The following is a 22,254-nucleotide window of genomic DNA, read 5'->3' as shown; positions in this document are numbered from 1 at the left end:
TTGGGCAGCTGAGGAGAGGGAACCTGAAATGGCCCTATCCTATAGCCATACTGATGAATATCTTGCATATCACCATAGAACCTTCATCTGGCGATGGATGGAGATAGAGGCAGAGACCCACATTGGAGCACCGGACTGAGCTCCCAAGGTCCTAATGAGGAACAGAAGGAGGGAGAACATGAGCAAGCAAGTCAGGCCTGCAAGGGGTGCACCCACCTACTGAGACACTGGGGCTGATCTATTGGGAGCTCACCAAGGGCAGCTGGACTGGGACTGAAAAAGCATGGGATAAAACTGAACACTCTGAACATGGTGGACAATGAGGGCTGATGAGAAGCCAAAGACAATGGCACTAGGTTTTGATCCTACTGCATGTACTGGCTTCGTGGGAGCCTAGCCTGTTTGGATGCTCACCTTCCTAGACCTGGATGGAGGGGGGAGGACCTTGGACTTCCCACAGGGCAGAGAACCCTGACTGCTCTTTGGACTGGAGAGGGAGGGGGAAAGGAGTGGGGGGAGGAAGAGAGGAGTGGGGGGAGGGAGAGGGGACAGAAATGGGAGGCGGGGAGGATGTAGAAATTTTTTCAATAAAAAAAATAAAATATTTGCAAAGAAAAAAAACTCACAAACATCGCTTTCCTTGTGTCTACCTCCTGTAGCTTACAATCACCTATTTTGTAATCCTGTTCCACTTGTATTTCCAGTGCATATGAAATTAGCACTTTGAAGTAAGAAGCAATCATTAATCTTCCTGCCCCTGCCCCTAGATAATAAAAAATGATCAGAGACTGAGATTCTTTGACAACACATAATTTCATCATTCTGACCTCAAGGAAACCAATTTAAATGTTCCCAACATGTTAACTGTGCTATCATTACAGATGGAAAATTTAATTAGCACACCACATAGTTCTCCAAAGTAGTTTGATAGCTCATTTATACAGTACAATGTACAGTCCTTTTAAAAGGTATGCCAATAAAGAAATGAAAATTTAAGAAAAATAAGTTACTTTAGCCTATCACTTTATACCCAATAATAGAAAAGAAGAACACAAAAGTTACTTCAGCCTATCACCTTATACCCATCGATAGAAAACAAGAACACAAAAGGCTTTCAAATAATTTCCAAATTACTCAAGGGGTCAAGTGTTTGAAAAACATGAGCAGACACTGAAAAAAACTAATGCACAGGGCTAAATAACTAATCAAAAGAAGAAATGAAAATGCTAAATAAACCAATCCAAAGTTATTCAAATTCACAGGATTATATAAAAAATAATCAAGAAGATATACTTAGTTTGGTCTCTGGTACATGGCCGGTGAAGCCACTGAAGCATAGCTATTGATTTAAGACAGGAAGATTTATGGAAATGTAAATATACTTTATAGCAAATATATTACATGGGTAAATATTTAAAAATACGGCAGAGTTCACAACAATGTGAAGAAAGAGGCTCTGTTACAATTAATGGTTTGAGTGTAAGAGGTTCATTCTTTTGAAAAACATTTTGGTAATTTCCTGTCCAACAGTAAAACAAATATATAATATATAGCACAATATAGTTCATGTCTACAATTGCTGTAATTTAGTTACAGTTTAGGTATGTCTCTCGCCAAAGAGTACGGGTATGGGTGACTTGGTTCCTAGGGTGGCAGTGATGGAAGGCAGTAAGTAAAATCCTAGCTGAGAGTCTTTAGGTCAGCTGGGCACATGTCCAGAGAAAGGACTGGGAACTTCTGATTCTCTACTGCCTTTTGTTAGTTTTGATTTTGTTTTTTTAGGGGGCATTTCATTTTGTGCCTCAGATTGCTCTTGAACCACTTGGCCCAATGTGATCCTTCTACCTTCATCTGTCAAGAATCTGGAACCACAGACTGGAAATTGCACCCAGTTTCTGACTTCTGTGTATGCATTAACATCACAATATGATACAGCCTAAAAGACCCTTGCTGAAGGTGAGCGAGTTACACTTTCACCCTCTGGAGTCTGAAAACAGAGATAAATAAGGATCTTTTATTTATGAAATTAGATACTTGAGAATTTCTAGTAGTAATTAAAAATGGGATAAAACATAAAAATAGTCATTCACATGCTATAGAGAGAAATTGGAAAAATCAAAATTTATAAAGGAATTGATATTAAAAACAACAGGGCACTGTAAGAGAAATACATTTTAACATGGAAAATTGTCCAATAAATAAAAAGCAAATTGCAAAATAGTACAGTGATGTTCCATGGAAAAACACTGTTCATAGACACTCATTCTATGGCATTCCATTACACCAATCTGAAATAAGACAGCACAATTTAACACTGCAATTTTAGAAGCATTTCCCCCCTTCTGTTTTACGATGAAAATAAAATTAATTCCAGTTAGGATGACAGAGGTTGCTTAGTTTCAGAAACATCAGAATATGTTTACAATTCAAATGACCAAGATCCTTGCAAAAGAAAAGATCAAATATGACAATAAAGTTTCAGAATAATGGGAGGAATTAAAACAGCAAGCAATTCCTAGGAACCCAGATGGCCAGTGTGTAACTTGTGTCTGCTGAGTTACACACAGCTACTACTTATGACAGATGTCCATCACAGACATCTGCAGTCAACCTGTAACTGTTATTCTTTCTTCTGTGCCAGGCATTTTCCCAACATGCACAACCTCACTTAGCCTATTCCACAGTCTTATGACAAGTTTGTTGAGCTTATTCTACAGATGGGTAAATTCAAATGCACAGGTGATGAAGTGCCAGTATTTGACTGCAGTATATCTACCTTTGAAATGATGCTAAACAATGGGCAGCTATTTATTCCAATAAAGGAAATTTTACAGTTGCATCTCAATATATACTTAGCAAAAGATACTCACTGAAATATACATTCAATTCCCTTCTTATCAGTATATGATTCTTCTATCTAATGAATCCATTAAATTCATGACACACTAGAAAGTGGAGAGAATTTCAGACTTATCTCTGGCCATGGGACCCTGTTTGTTTATTTATTTATTTTTTATTTATTTATTTATTATATTTTTAATCGATTTTATTGAGTTCTACATTTTTCTCTGCTCCCATCCCTGCCTCTCCGCTCCCCTTCAACCTTTTCCCAAGGTCCCCATGCTCCCAATTTACTCAGGGGATCTTGTCATTTTCTACCTCTGATGTAGATTAGATCTATATATGTCTTTCTTAAGGTCCTCATTATTGTCTAGGTTCTCTGGGATTGTCATTTGTGGGCTGGTTTTCTTTGCTTTATGTTTAAAAAACACTTATGAGTACATGTGATAATTGTCTTTCTGGGTCTGGATTACCTCACTCAAAATGATGTTTTGGTGTGGGAAGTTCTTCTGTCTATGTGTTGCTTTGGTTGGTTAAGAATAAACAACTGGCTTGACCTATAGCATGGGAGAAGAAGGGCAGAGTCAGAGAGATGTCATGGAGCTACAGCCAGAGTCAGACATGCCGAAACTTTGCCGGTAAGTCACTGTCATGTGGTGACACACAGATTAATGGATATGGATTAAATTAACGTAAAAAGTTAGACAATAAGAAGCTAGAGCTAACAAGCCAAGCAGTGACTTAACTAATACAGTTTTGTTTGATCATTTTGGGGCTAAGCTAGCCAGGTGGGTCGGGCTGAACAAGCAGACCCTCCTCATATAAACTGGTGCCCAACGTGGGACCAACTAAATCCATGTAAAACCCAAGAGGGCTTAAAAATAATTCTAGAAAAAAAATCACAAAGTTTAACAAAGCTTCCTGCTGTTTGTTGGCAGTGTGCTGCAGCTCCTTTAAGAGAGGTTTTCCTGACTTAGCAGCAACAGCATAAAAAAGTCACACTGTTTTGAATGCAGGCGTTGTGGGAAGTCTTGCCAGCACGACAACTGGCTCTTTCAGTAGACCAAGTATTTAGATGGGTTTTGTGAGCAGAGTGCTGCAGCTTGCTTGAGTGGGGCGGTGTACGCAGTTCAGAGGCACAAGTAGCTCTGCCATGCTGGACTGGGCAGGGCAAGGAAGCAGTACCATATTTGGTCTAGAAATGCTGCAACTTAATTTTTAAGAAGGGCTTAGCGTTTTAAGTAGTGCTACTGGTCAGAAAACAATTACAAATATGCAATAAAGACAAATCCAGATAAAAAGTCCTATAAATCAGGTATCATGTTGGATAAATGTATGTAGGCTGGGAGAGAGAAGAAAAAGAGTATAGAGAAAATAAATGGCTTAAAAAAAGTCTTTAAAGAGCCAGAGTACAGATAGTCATAGGTTAAAAGAAGTAAAGAAAAATAAGCCACATAAAGATGGACTATACACAGAGAATCTGGATTTTGTATATTATTGTGTTTTCTTTGAATTTTTTGACTGTGAGGAAGCTAAGTTCTGAGAGACATTTCATTGTATGGGATTCTAAGCTAAACCAGCATGTATATTATAAAGATATCATGACTTCCAAATTTGGGTCTAAGGATATGTTGCTTTGGAAAAGAGGTTCTTCTTTTGTTTCCACAGAAGATGAGAACTTGTGGATTGCTTCCATACAAATACGGTTTGATGGGCCAAGACCTTCTGAAAGGTTGCCTTGAACACCCCCCAAAAATACACACATCAAAAAATTACTTCACCCAATAAACAACAGGAAGTAGTTTGGACAGAACTGTGCCCATATTTCTAAATATTGTGTGTAATTTTTTAACTTTTAAGGGGGGATATGCTATAGAAATTTGCATTGTTATATATCTTGGTTTATTGATACAAATTTAAGGTCAATCTTAGTGTATGTATATGTATTTCTGATCTTTATTAAGGTATTGCTTTTTGTGTAGCTCATTTTAAAATGTAATGTATAAGAAATAAAAGTTAATAGATACTCATCTACTCTTCTATAATAATTAAGCTTGTAGTCATGTTAGTTAAATTTTCTAGATGTATAGAGATATATTTCAGTTAGGTAGGTATTCTTCAAATCTTTCAGAGACCTTCAGAATATGGCATTTAAAATATATAAGAACTTAAGACTATTCATGACAGTGAGACACATCTGCTTCTGGCAGCACCAGTTACTTCAAGAGGAAGATGGGTATTGAAGAGGTTCCTTATGGAGTTTGATAGCCATTTGGGCAAGAAACTGCTTGTCTGGACTGTTTAACTGGACATGCAGGACCCACAGAGAAATAACTGCTGAACTTGCCTAAAGGTGAGATGATCATTTAGGGTTCTTGCTTCATGAAAGAGTCTGCTAGACATTCTGCAGGACACATAAAAATGTGATGGACAAACTGCTAGTATAGGTGTAACTGTCTGAAAATTCCTGTTTCTTGGAAAAGTCTGCTGGGTACTATGTGCCTATGGACTGACAACTGGATGTCCCAACAGTACAGAAAAACCTTGGGTGACTGTCCAGGCAGTGAAATGTCTCTGTCAATTCTAGAGTTTTGGAAGTTGCTTACAATGTACTTCTTGTTTCTTGGGTTACATCATACCCCCTGGAGTCTTTGATGGAATTGAAGGATTTATAGTTATAGTTTTCTTTAGTTATGACAAAAGATAAAGTAGATATAAATATTATAACTAATTCTTATTTGAAGCCTGTTTTGTTATATGAAATTTTACTATGTTGAAGTTTAAGCCTTACTTTTTATTTAAACAGAAAAGGGAAAATGGTGTGGGAGGTCCTTCTGTCTATGTGTTGCTTTGATTGGTTAATGAATAAACAACTGGCTTGGCCTATAGCATGGGAAGAGAAGGACAGAGTCAGAGAGACGCCATGGAGCCACTGCCAGAGTCAGACATGCCAAAACTTTGCCGGTAAGCCACTGCCATGTGGCAATACATGACTAATGGAAAAGGGTTAAATTAACATGTAAGAGTTAGCCAATAGAAAGTTAGAGCTAAAGGGCCAAACAGTTATTTAATTAATATAGTTTTTGTGTGATTTTTTTGGGGGGCTAAGCTAGTCGTTAGGCTGGAATGAACAAGTGGGCCCTCCTTCTTCAAGATTTGCTAGCTCCATCCATTTGCCTGCAAAATTCAAGATGTCATTAATTTTCTGCTATGTAGTGCTCCATTGTATAAATGTACCACATTTTCCTTATCCATTCTTTGGTTAAGGGGCATTTAGGTTTTTTCCAGGTTCTGGCTATGACAAACAATGCTGCTATGAACATAGTTGAACACATGTCCTTGTGGCACAATTGAACATCCTTTGGATATATAACAAAAAGTGGTATTACTGGGTCTTGAGGAAGGTTGTTTCCTAATTTTCTGAGAAGTTGCCACATGGACATCCAAAGGGGCTGTATCAACTTACATTCTACCAGCAATGCAAGAGTGTTCCCTTTACCCTACAACCTCTCAAGCATAAGTTGTTCTCAGGGTTTTTTATCTTGGCCATTCTTACAAGTGTAAGATGGAATCTCAGAGTTGTTTTGATTTGCATTTCTCTGATGACTAAAGATGTTGAGCATTTCCTTAAGTGTCTTTCAGCCATTTTAGATTCCTCTGTTAAGAGTTCTCTGTTTAGGTCTGTACTCCATTTTTTTTCTGGATAATTTGTTCTTTTGATGACCAATTCCTTGTATACTTTGGAGATCAGACCTCTGTCAGATGCAGGGTTAATGAAGATCTTTTCCAATTCTATTGTCTTACTGACCATGTCCTTTGCTTTACAGAACCTTTTCAGTTTCAGGAGGTCCCATTTATCAATTAATTCTCTCAGTGTCTGTGCTACTGGGGTTATATTCAGGAACTGGTATCCTGTGCAAATGTGTTTAAGTGTACTTCCCACTTTCTCTTCTATGAAGTTGAGTGTAACTGGCTTTATATTAAGGTCTTTGATTAATTTTGACTTGAATTTTGTGCATGGTGATAGATATGGATCTATTTTCATTTTTCTACATGTTGGTATCCAGTTATGTCAGCACCATTTGTTAAATATGCTTTCTTTTTTCCATTTGATATTTTTTGCTTCTTTGTCAAAAATCAGGTGTTCAAAGGTGTGTCAATTAATATCTATGTCTTTGATTCAATTTCATTGGACATCCTTTCCATTTTTATGCCATATCAGGCTGATTTCAGTTCTGCAGCTTAGTAGTGGAGTTTGAAGTCAGGGTTTGTGATGCCTACAGAAGTTCTTTAATTGTACAGGATTGTTTTGGCTATCCTGGGTTTTTTGCTTTTTCATATGAAGTTGAGTACGTGGTCTGTGAAGAATTTTTCTGGAATTTTGATGGGCATTGCACTCAATTTGTAGATCGCTTTAGGTAAGATTGCCATTTTTACTATGTTAATTCTACCTACCCAAGAGCGTAGATTTTTCCACTTTCTGGTGTCTTCTTCAATATCTTTCTTCAAAGCTTTAAAGTTGCTGTCATACAAGTCTTCCACTTTTTTTAGTTAGAGTTACTCTGAGATAATTTATGTTATTTGTGGCTATTATGAAGGGTGATGTTTCTCTGATTTCTTTCTCAGCCCATTTATCATCTGTGTACAGGAGGGCTACTGATTTTTTTTTTAATTAATCTTGTATCATGGTACATTACTGAAAGTGTTTATGAGCTGTAGAAGTTCCTTGATAGAATTTTTTGGGTTGCTTGTGTAAAATATCATATCATCAGGAAATAGTGAGAGTTTGACTTCTTTTCCAATTTGTATCCCTTTGATTTCCTTATGGATCCTTATTGCTCTAGTTAGGACATCAAGAACTATACTGAACAGATATGGAGACAGTGGACAACCTTGTCTTGTTCCTGATTTCAGTGGGATCACTGGGAGTTTCTCTCTCTTTAGTTTGATGTTGGCTGTTGGCTTGCTGTATATTACCTTCATTATGTTTAGGTATGTTCCTTGTATCCCTGCTCTCTCCAAAACCTTTATCATGAAGGGATGTTGTCTCATTGATTCTTTGTATTGTTTTCTTTGTTTCTATTTTGTTGATTTCAGTTCTTAATGTGATTATTTCCTGCCTTCTAGTTCTCTTGGGTGAATTTGTTTCTTTCTGTTCTAAAGTTTTCAAATGTTCTGTGAATTCACTAGTGTGGGATTTTTCCAGCTACTTTATGCAGGCATTTAGTGCTATAAACTTTCCTCTTAAAACTGTTTTCATTGTGTCTCATAAATTTGGGTATGTTATGTGGTCATTTTCATTGAATTTTAGGAAGTCTTTTATTTATCTCTATTTCTTCCTTTACTCATTGATAATTCAGGTGAGCATTGTTTAATTTCCATGTGTTTGTGGGCTTTCTGGAATTAGTATTGCTGTTGAATTCTAGTTTTAAGCCATGGTGATCTGATAAGATAGATGGGATTATTCCATATTTTGTATTTGTTGAGGTTTGTTTTGTTACTGAGCATGTGGTCAATTTTTGAGAAGGGGGAACCTAATTATAAATGTTATGAAGTTATAGAGATTAAGTATTTTTTTTTACTAATGATACTACTAATGATGCTATCTTCTGTGTAGAGAAGGATTTTGGAGATGGAATGATAGAATGATTGCTGAATGTATTACCAAAATTCAGGATATTGTGGAATCAGTTGGCCTGTCATCCTGTAGAAAGGGTGTTCTGTGAAGCTAATAGTGGCAAATGCTTGACTCACAGCACTCAGGAGGTCAACTCACAAGGATCTGTGAGTTCAAGATCATCCTCAGCTAAATAGTAGGTTTCAGGGCAACTTGGGTTACTTGAGACTGTGTGTTTTTTTTTTTAAAAGTGTTCAATTAGGAAGTGTTTAATGCAGAGAACAGTGAAGGAAAAGTTGTTTTTTTTTAGTAAACATGCTGTTAGTTGCCTGATATACATACATATGTGTGTATGTGTATATTTGTGTGTATATATGTGTGTGTATGTGTGTTTGTGTATGTGTGTAAATGTATGTGTGTATGTTTGTGTCTATATGTATGTGTGTGTATATACTAATTTAGAATGTTAAATCATTCACAAATTACTCTCACATTTGTCTTCTCATGGCAACTTTGATTAGTTGCAGTATCTTGGTTGCAGAGTGGTTCTCAACCTTCCTAATACTGCAACCTTTTAATACAGTTCTTCATGTTGTGGTAACCCCCAACCATAATATTTTTTGTTGCTCTTCACAACTTTAATTTTGCTACTGTTGTGAGTTGTAATGAACATATCTGATGTGCAGGATATCTGTTACATGACCTCTGTGAAGGGTTTATTCTATTCCCAAATGGTTCTTGACTCACTGGTTGAGAACCACTGTGCTAGCAGCTATAATACTACACTACCACCGGGGCAAAGATAGACTATGAAAATCCTTGTAATTATACAAACTGTATTGTGAAGAATATACACTAGATGAATTTTGAGCTATCAAAAGCTGTCCCCTCATTATTTACAGTTCCAGCTACCATCAGTTAACAAGGAACTCGTCATGCTATTCTGACATTAGCTAAGTCAGGTCACTTGTGGAAAATTCCATTCTATGATCCTCTCATAAAGAATTGGTGGGTATTCTCAGTTCTCAGCTCAAAACAGGATATCTACATGAAATGGACTTTTTTCTGGGTAAAGACAGATGAACAAAATTGTTTCTACTTGATTTGGAATGTTTAAAGGGAGTGGACTATACAGAAGAGCTAGGAAGTTTAGGGGACTCCACAGGGCAACTCCCAAGAGGAATGCTAACCATCCTCTACACAAAAGAAGAAAACCTCAACTACTTTAATAAAGCAATCAAAACACTGTTCTGTGAAGGAAAACAAACAAACAAACAAAAAGGCAGCTTCACAAAAGAGAGCTACAAACCAAAAGGACTCGAGAATAGAGGTATGGAAGTACTAAGAAAAGGGATAAATTAAAATAATACTACCACACTAAAGAAGATAGTACACAACAGCCATGAAGCACAACACCCACGTTTTAATTCTTGCTAGCCTAAAAGTCTACAAACTAAAGAAAGTAACACAGATCTAAGGAAAAAGAGATTTTCTTAATTCCTTCATCTTAATATTGTCTTGTGAATGCATGTTTAGTTTCATAAAAAAAAATATTTTATAAGGAAGAATTTTGGCATTTTGGAATTCTAGGTGGTTTCATTCAATATTATCACAGACCACATTGATATAAAGGAGACTAATCAAACAACTGACTTCAAGGTTTACAAAAACACTTTCATAAAGTTCCAAAGAATAAAGACTTAGAAGACATTCCTCCACTTTATTTACTTGCTTTATTTTACTGAGATCTAGACTAACTCATAGATTCATATAACCAAGAATCAAGTATTAGAATTGTATTTCAGTTCTGCTATGTGGACTTAGATAAGATACAACACACTTTTACTATATATCCTAATGCCCTTGAAGACATATTCATTAAATGAACAATCTATGCATATATTATAAAATTATATTATTTAAGGTGGAAAATGTTAGTCATGGTTTACCAAATGCAGAATGGGGCAGGGAGGCTGCTATGCCAATGAAATCATGTAAGAGAAATCAACTCAGAATAGGTGAGGGGAAAATTTATGCATATTTCAAGATGATAGTGTTGTAATATTAGAAATCCCCAGGAGCTCAAGCACACTAAATAAAATAACTTAAGAAAGGATAACAACAGGCTGCAGAGATGGCTCAGCCATTAAAGACTAGGCTTCCAACCAGAAATGTACAGGGTGAACTATTTGCACACAGAATCAATGACCTTCATATTACATAAAACATCATAAAGAACTTCAATCAAAATGAGGGAACGCTTGTGTGGTGAATGAGGGAACACTAGTGTGGAGTGAGTGAAGGGACGCTTGTGAGAGGTGAATGAGTGAATGTTTGTGTGAGGCTCTCCACAGACCTGAGATTAGGTGTGTTACTTTATAAAGTTCCCGTGGTCCACTTGTAAAGAGCAGCTGGGATGTTTCTTGGGGAGACAGATGAACAGCCTGAAGAGCCAAGGATGCTGCTGAGACTGCAGGGCTGAGACTGTGGGACTGGGTGTGGGAACAGTTGAGCACTAGCAGAAAGAAATGAGCCGCTGTTGCACAAAGTCCAATACTGAGCATGTTTACAAGTAAGTAGTTCAGGATGCTACAGGTATTTGACATGGTCTGAAATATGATGTGCTTGAAGTATGTGCCTGATCTTTAGGGAAACAAGCTAGATGCTCCCATTCCTACAGTTCTGTAGGGGACCAGCTATCAATGTGTACCAGGGGGTATCTGAAATCACACTCCATTAACTAATTTATACTGAGTGCATTTGGAAAGTAGTCACAGTTTCCTTTGGGTTGTTGTACTGACTGTTACATAAAACAAGCTGAAAAGCATGATGGGAGGCACAATTCCTCTTTATTTTAGGATCCGAATGGGTGGGAAATGCTAGCTAAGCTTTTTGTTTGTGTGTGCCAGTGCATGTGGGTGATGGTACACCTCCCAGCCCAGCAATCCAGGAAGAGGTGGTGACAGCATTCCTTTTCTTAGATGATACCTGCTCTTTCAATCCTCAGAAATCAGGTAAAACAAGCTCCCTGCATCTATAAGCATTGTTTTAATGATTCACTTTTAATCAATTTGTTGAAAATACTCTCATAATGTATCATATGTCCTACAGAGAACAATTACTTCTACTTAGTTCTAATTTAGATCATGAAGATGTATACTCTATATTGGTAACATTTTTCCTAATACAGCTAGAAAAATTAGATTGTTTCTGAGGACTGAACAATTTATAAGACAGATAATCCAGTTTAGGAGAAGGAAAGTCGAGTAGGCTAAAAATTAATATTTGTTAAGAGAATCTAAAGTAGATCATAAAACTTGGTTTCTAGGAACTTCAAGCATAACCATAACTCAATAAATATTTACCGAATGCCAATTGGTACCAAAGAGAAAAAACCAACACTTTGAAAGTACAAAACAATTTATCACCATTACTACATCATTTTTACTATTATTGATATTTATTAGCATGTTGGGCTCTTGCTGATTAGAGGAAGAAATATTGAAACCAAGAAATTGTGGCTGTACTGGTTAAAGGCTGCGGGTGAGAACCTATTATTATTATTATAATGTTAAATGGACACAGTGCTAAAACGGCTCTTAATGACACGATTATTCCCATAGATTAGTGCATCTCTCAATCTACATCAGAGAAGCTTCTTGCAGTAGGTGGCAGTCAAGAGGAAGAACCATAATTGATCCAAATGCAGAGAATAAGATTATGTAGTGTTCAACCCTAAATGGAATGCTTAGACCATCTCCACCCTATCCCTGAGTCAAGGCTCAGGTATCAACACAGAAGAGTCAGAGGCAGTGAGCGGCTGGAAGGAAATAATGTTTTCTGGACAGAATATGGGAGGTGAACTCACCTACGAACTCACTCTCACTGTGGCAGCATGCACAAGATCTTCCCAAGGTCAAGTCAGACCAAATCTTAGGAAAGATCAAATCATGGAAAGGGTGAGGTGGTCAGGAAATTCCATGTCTAGTCGAGGAGCTGTTGGCCTTTGATGGCTGCCGGGAGATCAGTTTTTCCCTCTCGAAGGCAGCTCACACCTAAGTGTACTGAGACATGCGAAGCGAACATGAAGCTTTTGTTTGTTTCTTTGTTTTGAATAGTAAGAGCATGAGTTTGGTGGATATGGAGGAGGAAGGAGCAAATCTAGTAGGAGTTTGGTGTAGGAGATGAATATGAGCAAAATAAATTGTATGAAATTCTCAGTTAATAAAATTATTTTAAGGAAGATGGAAGAGAAAATCAAGGCAAATTATGTTGTTGTCTTCAGTAATTGTCATGAATTTGAAACTCATTCCCAATCACTCTATCCACAAGTTTCCATGTGAGTTAGGTCCCAGATGAATGTCAAATTCTCATTTTGAAACTGTATTCCTTGAGCATTTACAGTGTTCAATAAATATTGATGATGGGAGGCAGTGAGTCTCACTGATGAGGGTGAGAAAAATCCCAAGCACTGTTCTATGGCTTATTTTATCTTATTTCATTATGATCTGATTACATTCAGAAATGCCAGCCCTTTTGGACAAATTACCCCAAATACTGCATTCCAATGAAAGTGCAGTGGGGGTGGGGGCGTGTTCTCAAGAGAAATAAACCACATGCATTTTGGTCCCAGGACGCATCTTCAGCCACAACCTATTGACTTGGCCTCTCCCAGGCCAAGGAGAATTAAGCTGTGGACAGCAGGATGTCATCTCATTCTGGTAAATTACAGATGATCCTTGAGACCGGTTACATTTGCCTGTGACTCTTCTTATGCATTAGACACTGCTAAACTAGTGTGATTCTGAAATTGTGATACTTAACCTGCTACCAGTTATTGATTTTTTTTTTATGAATAGTGCCCAATAGATGAAGAAAGGTTTGCAACCTCAAATTTTCCACCCCCTGGAATTTGAATAATAAATTTGTTTTTAATTTATTTCCCTAATTGTCCCAAATCAAGGCTTCATGTCTGCTTTGTTAATGTAACATAAAGCCAGGAAATTGTGGGGGGAAAAAAAGAAACTGTATTCCTTGCTTTTGCTATTGCTGTGACAAAATATACTGATGGAGCACATTAAAGCAGAAGGGTTTGGTAGGATTCACAGGGTGTAGCCGATCACTGCAGGGCACTCATGGGGACAGGAGCTTGGGGAAGCCTGTCATAGTGTGTCCATAGGCAGAAAGCAAAGACAGATGAATGCTTACACTGTATTCTTCTTTGTTTCAGTTCAGGACCCCAGTCCGTAGAATGGTGCCTCCTACATCCATGGTAAGTCCTTCTTTCTGCTAATGTAACATAGACAACACTTTACAGGCACAGTGAAAGTTTGCCTCCGAGGTGAGTGTAGATCCTGTCTGGTAACAGTCATTATTAATCACCCTCAAGACCATATTCTTCTTGTGGCTTTGACTCAGTCCTGAATTTTGCATGTTTTCTTCTACCTGCAGAAGCAAAGGGCCAGCCCAAGAAAAATATCTGATGACTTTGAAAGACATCCAGCATCAACTATTCAATAGAAATGCCCTCTAGATGCTACTGGTAGTCAATGGCCATCATTCAGGGGCAGATTTGCTTGCATCCACTATTATTTGAGCTAAGTATTAATTCATCAGAAGACATAGGGCCTTCTTTTATTAACTTTCAACAGGGAAATTCCCCAGAAGTTACAGACTCATCTGTCTCAATGACAAAGAATCAAGTGTAGGCATAGTTTAGGTATTCTACATTCTGAAAGCACATTTCCACTTCGTGACTCTCGGCCTATCTCTAAGTGAGGTTGTGTGAATTAAATGAGTTCCACAAATTCGTCATGCCAAATTAGACTTTGATCTTTTGTGTGCAAAAAGACTAATTTCTTACAAGATTTTGGAACTCCTGTAGCATTTAAAATGTTTAGATATTTAGCATTGTTTTATGAGCTCCAGATATATCACATATATTTTGACTAATCATTATTGGATCAGGCACAGAATATAAAGAAGGAGAGCAAGAGAGGGAGTACAGAGAAGATGAGGGAGAGGGTGATGAAGGTGGAGAAAGATTAATTATATACAGAGAAAAGGAATATATTATACATACATACACACACATACATACATTATATATATCATGAAAGCTTTTCCTGAAATTTTGTATTTTCACTTGTATAAATTTATATACTGGGCTGTTAAATAGTTTCCTTTTCTTAGTTAATCTACTTCACTCAAGGATAAGTTAAATGCTATATCATTCATAAGTTTATTAAATCATTATATATCTGTGATTAGTTAGTGATGCTCAGGCTGAATGTCAAGTTGCAAAACTGACACAAATAACCATTTTTTTGTATGGCATCATTGACACAGTCAAAAGATTCATGAAACACCATCAGAGTTATGTGTCACTCTGAAAATAGCTTCTTACTAAATTGATACATTAAGTTGTTACTCTGGAGAAAAATAAGTATGCACTAAGTGAAGGAAAATAAGCTGGGTTATACACAATGCAAACATTAGATACTATAACACACATGAAGAAGTTCATCCACAAAGGGCAAGGAAGGGGGTGACTTGGAGGAGTAATCTGAGAACCAGGTCAGCGGCAGTGCTGAGCTGTGGGACCTGCTGAACCATGACCTGGAAGTTACGAAGAGCAACTAGAACAAAAACACCAATAATTTGGCAGAATATTACAATGTGAAGCCATTACGAGTCAGGAAGTGCGCCAGACAACCCATCACCCCAAAGATAAAAGAGAGGCCAAAGAACAGCAGTGATCAGGCAACCCCCCTCCCCAGATATAAGAGAGGTCGCAGAACAGCAGTGGAGGTAAAATAGGAGATGACTAAGATCAGACATGAGTTAGGAAAAGGTTAAGAATCAATAGTTAGACTGGGAAATGGTTCACCACTGTAGGATGTGGGCAAGAAGAGACATGGTTTCAGATTCAAAGACTGGGTGCTTGCAGGATAGAGGACCTTCACCAGAACACCTTTCAAGGATGTTCAAAGCCTCTTGAGGGTGACGTCTTAATATATTAGTTGTACAGAGTAATGAGTTTCATTATGTACTCTCTGCAGATAGATATAGCATGTTTCCATCATATTTGACTCAACTCTCTCACGGACCTGCCACCCCTTCTCTTCAACCCTTTCTGCTTTTCCAGTGGTTTGCACTCTACTTTATGATTCCCCTCACCACTAGTCTCTACTATGAGAGCAAACACATGACTACTGCCTGTCTGCATCAGGCTTTCACTGAAGATGACAATCTCTAGTCCTACACATTTTTCTGGAAATGACATGACTCATTCTTTTGAGCTGAGTAATGTTCTATTTTTTCTGTATAGCACATTTGCTTCCTCTCTTCACCTGCTTAGAGGAACTTGGGGGTGATTCTATGACGTAGCTGCTGTGAATGCTGGAGCGATATTACAGGCATGCCATTCTATGAGGTGGCTGCTGTGAACGCTGCTGCAATACTACAGGCATGCCATTCTATGAGGTGGCTGCTGTGAACTATGCAGCAATACTACAGGCATGACATTCACTGCCTCTTCTTCATCTGACATGAACTTCTTCTGAGAGAGTCACAGGACTGTGATAACTGGATCACATGGGACCTCTGCTCTTCGGTTTTGAGGCACCTCCAAACTAACATTCATGGTTACTTGACGAATTCATAGTTCTACTGGCAATACAATAGTGTTCCTTTTTTTTTCTCTCACAGCCTCAGCAACATTTGCTCTTATTCCTTTCTTGTTGATGGCCATTCTAGTTGGTATGAGTTGAAAAAACATTTCCACATAGATTTGTTTCTTTTTGTTAGTTTGTTTTATTTGTGTGTGTATCTAAGGATTCATTATTTTTTAATTCTAGATATTGTATAGCTTTACATCATTCTGAAAGATACATTTATAATATGCCTGATTATATGATATAGAGGCATTAGTTTTAGGCTAGAACAAAAAAGCCAACCACAGGAAGTTATCATAGAAAAAGATAGTAATCACAATGGCAGTTAATAATGCTTCTGAAGATACGCAGACAAACATAGAGAACATTATATTTTCAGTTATTCACTGTATCATCCTTCATTAAAACATAACTTCTGAATCATATAAACTATTTAGTAAAAAATTTGGTTTGGTGGCGCACGCCTTTAATCCCAGCACTTGGGAGGCAGAGGCAGGCGGATCTCTGTGAGTTCAAGACCAGCCTGGTCTACAAGAGCTAGTTCCAGGACAGGCTCCAAAACCACAGAGAAACCCTGTCTCGAAAAACCAAAAAAAAAAAAAAAAAAACCATTTGGTTTGGGCTATCCTTAATCAATGTGTGCTATTAACCAAGGCATTACTACACAGATATTATATACTACCTATCAATATCAAAAATGATGATGGATTGCTGGGAGCTTATAAACATTAGCTAAATGAGATGGAAAGTTCATAGAAATATGACAATTTACAAAATTCTAAAAAACATTAGAAATAGAAAATACAAATAGAGAGATATTTTAAAGAAAATGCAACTTTAATTAAAAGCCTTCCTCCTAAGAAAGTCATGGATGGTTCCATGAGCACTGTCTTCCAACATTCTGAGGAAGACACAACCTCAGACCTCCCATTTTATGAAATCAATACCACCTTCATTTCAACAAAATCTTAGAAAATCAGCAGATTTCACATACAAAAGCATTAAAGATTTAATTTCAAAAATCTCCTTGCAAGCAAGAAAGACATGTACAACTGCCAAGCCATCACCAGTCAGTGGGTAACTGCTATGCATATCACACAACCACAGATTCCATCATGGGACCTCATAGCATGGTGTGACATGGCTATGCAGGTTTCCAGGGCTTTAATGCTAATAAGAACTATTTTCTGCCCTTATGTTGAGACTGAAGTTCTATTGAAAAACAGAATTATCTGCAATTTGAGTTCCTTGGGTAACAAAGAAGAAAGTTGGATGTGAATTAGGGAAAAAGGGAATTATAAGATTAGTCACTTTGGATCTACTAATCTATAGCATTGAAGCCAGATATAAGTTAGTGTACTGTTCACTTACTACAGTTTAGCTGCGCTAAGACATTGAGAAGATAAGCATTTTGAGAGTACGTTCATTTGGATGTTCTTGTGTAGCTCTTACTTCTGTGACAATCCTCTAAAAAGCAGTAAGAGAGCTTCTCGTGGGCTCCCATTCATCAAGGCTGGGAAGATTTGTAATGCATTATTAAAACTACCCCTAAAGAAGCCCTGTCTTGCCAAAGAGTTCACATAAGAAAGGAGTTGCCACCAGCCACCAGCTCTTCACTCATGATTTATTTGTGTTCAACAAAGGATGATGCAGAAACTTGAAAAATTAACTAGCATTTCAAAATTTAATAGCAAGATATGTATATTCTTCTTTTGAAATGACATTGATTGCCATCTTCGAGAGTTTACATAAACAAAACACAATGCCCTAAAGTAATCAGTATGAGAGGTTCTTCTTGACCCAATAAGACAAAATGATCACAAATATAAATAGCAAGCCAGTGTGTGCCTGTGCATTTGAACACATGTCATATGATTTGCCACTGGCCAAGTATGTCACCACATTATGTCATGGTTGTGAATGTGTAGAACACATGTGTGTATATCAATAACAAGTACTTATTACCTATTTAACTGTTTAGAAGCAACAATGACCTTGCAATGACTTCTGCAAATATAGTGTTCCATTTTTCAAACATTTTCATATGTACAAAGTAACTGATAATTTCACAGAAACTTGTGTGACAAATGGGCGATATCTTTCTCATAAGCTTGCAAGTAGGTTATTTCTTTTAGAATTTTACTTTTTTCTCATTTTCATTAGAATATGGAAGCTGGTTACGCTTTATAATCATAAAGGTTTTTGTTTTATGGTTTGCTAATAACGGAGATGAGTCATCTTCAAAGAGGTAATATACAAGGTTCAGAAACAAGTCATGCATGTGTATATATTTGTATGTCCTTATACATGCGTGCATATGTGCGTGTGTCTGTGTGTGCAAGTCTCTCTCTGTCTCTTTGTGTGTGTGTGTGTGGAAGTATTTGATTTTAAGATCACAAAGTGTTAACAGGAACGTCTAGTAAAGATCTCCTTGGGGCCATGTTCTTTATAAATCCTCTCCTTGTTCTGACAATGTCTCTGGTATTTAGGCATCTATGGGCTGATGGTCCCCACTACTCTCTCTTTCTCTTGAAAATATGCACCAGCATAATTTTTCATTGTTTTTTTAACAACTCCAATGGACTTGAAAACCATGTATGGGTACACCATTTTATTGTGCTGAGAAAATGTTATTGTGTTATTGCTTTAGGATTCCTTGAATAGTAGGTCTGTGTTATAAATGAGAATCTCTTCTTTCTGTTAAGGCACAAACAAGAGACAAAGTTCATCCATCCATCTATCCATCCATCCTTCTCTCAGATCTGCAATCAATACATGCTTGGGAGATTAGTACTGGAAAGAGTCAACAAGCTGTTTCGAGAGAAGTCTGCGAGATTTAAGGAAGTAAGTAAAGCTAGCAACCAGAAAGCTGGTTCCAACACAAACAGTAAAGTCGGTTTTAAAAGCCTTCTCCCCAGCTCACAGGAGTGGGTCAGAATTGCAAGCAGACTTGTAAGTTTGGCCTTACTGTCTCTTCTGCTCTGTCAGTGTCTACCACTCCTGTTGAAGATGTCCCACGGGAAGACAACAGATTGGGACAGTGACGTAACTGCCATTCTCCTCTACTCCCCACGCTATACTTTTGTTCTTATTCAATGTCTTTAATGTGAAGGGCAGAGAGAGTTGGGGTTGGGTGTAGGGCTTGGCACTAACCATGAAAGTGTAACTGTTCCCTGGATGTACACTCACCCCAGCTGTCTCACCTCCCAACCTTTCCATGTTTCCTGTTTTTGTTGGAGCCTATAATGCACCGTACCATCCCTTATTTAATATATTCTCATGTACTGATCAGTGTTTTCTTGTTTTAAAGAAATACAGACAACTTTACACACAAAGGTAGCAGACTTCGCCAAATGTACCAAAGAAGCTAGAAAGAATATGAATCCTAGATCAAGACTAAAACCAGAAATAAAACTTAGGACACTTTTACTCTTCTTTTTTCCCCCACATAGAAAACTTTGATTTGTCCTTATAAAGCACTACTGAATTGCACCCTTATTCCTTTCAAGTTTGTCTAATCAACAATAAACATCAGACCACTGAAAAAGTTAGAAAAACAATAAAAGAACAGAAAATATTTCCAAATAATATAAAATATAAACTTTAAATGCAGCGTTTCTACAGTTTATTGTGGCAACTTACAAACCCTTTGTGAACTCATGCCAGCTTCATTTTTGTTTTAAGCAAACAGATTTATTTTTGTTTTCAGTAAATCCAGATAAGATTTTTAGCTTGAAGATTAAGATCTTTGCATAGTTTATTTCTGAGTCTGGTAGATACTAGATTCAAGAAATTACAATTGCAAATTTCTTATTATAAAATCTAAACGTGCATTGTGTCCTCTGCAGTTGAAAGCTCAAACCTGTTACCTGAAGGTTCTGTAGATGGAGACACCAAGATGGTATGGTAAACACTTCAAAGGAAAGGGGAAAACTCCATTCGAGAAGGAACTAAATGGTTTTTATCCTTGACATGTAAGGTTAATACCAGAATTTTCCATTGATTCATTATCAAAATGTTCACGGTGATTTGATTTGTCATCTCTTATTGTTTGTCTAGTCTGGGTAAACTGTTACGCTAAGATATAATCTACTGTTGGCTACTTAATACCTCTTACCAGAGAAAACTGCTAATCCAGAGACAACGATTTCATTTTTGAAGGAATAAATGACTAGACAAAGGACAGCTTCAGAAAGTGAGCAGGAAAGCACAGGTGTGAAATGCCTGCACTTACACCCCTCTTCTGGCCGTGTCCCTCTCTACCAGTACAGCTACCAGTGAAAGTACCAAAAGCCCAAGGCAGCAGCGTGCTGCTCGGGTGTACTCACAAGTCACCGTGGATGAGTCCATAGATCTGCGGCATGTCCTGATGATAGACTCCTCTCAGAATAACTATGAGGAGAATCACCACAAAAGACGGAAGGCCCCAGCTCAGAAGGCAAAAGAGCAGGTATCGCCTCTCAGTGTGTTCATCACTCATCACCAGCACGTACCAGAAGTTCACAGACTAGGGAAGGAAGCGATACGAGCAGGCTCGGGGTTAGTGGCACAAGACGCAGTTCTGCTGGTGTAGACACGCAGGGTCACTAGCAATGATGGGGAAGACCAGCTTCATAAAAACAGTTTAAGTTGGATTATTTTTAAGTTACAATATTCCTTTATTTCAGATATTTAAGAAATCTGGGGCATTTTTAGAAACTCTGGGAACATGAGAAAATATTTAATCTAACGGCCCTTTTCTTTTCCCTACTATGTTCTGCCTTAAACTTTGTCATGATCTTCTGAGTGTCTGTAAACATGCCTCTGAAAAAACAAACACTGTCTGTCACCCAAACCACTTCCCATAGGAACAAATTCATGATGAGGATGAAGAAATAATGCCTCTGAACTTTCAGAGATTTTGACAGCTTTTGTACATGAGCACCTAAGACAGGGGAGAGCCAGGCTCCATCTCTACAGTGTGTGCACTCAGGACTACTGAATCTGAACCACAGTGTGACTATGAATGGAGAAAAATCAAGAAAGATCGCAGTCTGTTTGTACTTTCTTGTTCATTTACTTGACTAATGTTTTCCAAGAACATAGTGAATATCAGAGGTCAGACTAGCCACTGAGCATGCATCGCCGAAAGGATGGGATGTGATTTACTATTCTGAACCATAGATTCTAACAAAAGGGTACCAAATGAGTAAGAGAAATCTTTATTTTATATTAAAACCACATCACATATCTTCTAGTTCTTAGAATAAAAGTATACAAGGGGCACGTGCCTTGAGTTAGGAGAACGTAGGGACAGATTAGACCGATGGAATGTGGAAAATAAAGCACATAAATGTTGTCATTGTCCCCAAGTACCACATCAAGCTGTGTCAAGGCCAGATCTAGAAGTTATCTATTCTGTCTTCTATCATTTTCTTTCCTCGATTGCCTTACTTAGCTATTACTTAGTACAGCAATGACAATGGCTGTTACAGCACCCCATTATATCTCCTTCCTGTAAGTCACCCTCCTCAAGTCAATGTGTGGAGTGCGGGTATACATGACTTCACACACGTGTTCCTGAGGAGGACCAGCTCCGGAAGGGACAGCATCTGTACGCTCTCTGCTTCTCTATCATGCATGGTTATTAGAAAGATGCAGTAATGGCTGGTGATGCAACCGCTGGGCACACACATGGTTCCCACTGGAAAATGTCACCAGTTCCTCAAGTCTCCACAAGCACAAATAACTCATGCCCCAAACTCAGAATGCCACAGTGTAAGCCCTTTTGAGTGGAAAACAAGTGTGTCTCATGCTGTGGGAGGTTTTTAGATGCTGTTTACTAAGGCTTCTGAGCAAGATCCTATCTGCACCATTCTCTCTTGAGGAATTATACTGGGCTAAACTTGGGAAGAATAAAAATATTTGGTTCCTTGGAGATTTTTGTCTTTGAATTTATTTCCTTATCTTTATGCACATCTGCATATAAATGCAATTATAAAGCATGTTTTGAATTGTTGCTTATGCAAATTTGTTCTAACTTCTCTTTAAAAGTGATTAAGGCCAAAGCTTGTTGTGTTACCCCCACACTCAGTGCACACCTCCCTCTATACTTAGCATAGTGTATAGACTTAAACCAGC

The 22,254-nt window shown here is 37.7% G+C and overlaps 1 protein-coding gene across 1 annotated transcript in view; it reads right to left on the bottom strand.

Moving 5' to 3' along the window:
• Nucleotides 1-22,254, bottom strand: part of Adgrv1 (adhesion G protein-coupled receptor V1) — a 550,578-nt gene that overhangs the window by 173,109 nt on the left and 355,215 nt on the right. Inside the window, exon 86 of the mRNA XM_057789515.1 lies at nucleotides 20,463-20,641. Coding sequence (XP_057645498.1) covers nucleotides 20,463-20,641 — 179 coding nt within the window. The remainder of the gene's footprint in view (nucleotides 1-20,462; nucleotides 20,642-22,254) is intronic.

Source organism: Chionomys nivalis, chromosome 15, assembly GCF_950005125.1.
Source record: "Chionomys nivalis chromosome 15, mChiNiv1.1, whole genome shotgun sequence".
NCBI classification, from domain to species: domain Eukaryota; kingdom Metazoa; phylum Chordata; class Mammalia; order Rodentia; family Cricetidae; genus Chionomys; species Chionomys nivalis.
Note: the sequence above shows the minus strand (reverse complement) of the source record. Positions and strands in the feature narration are given on the sequence as shown.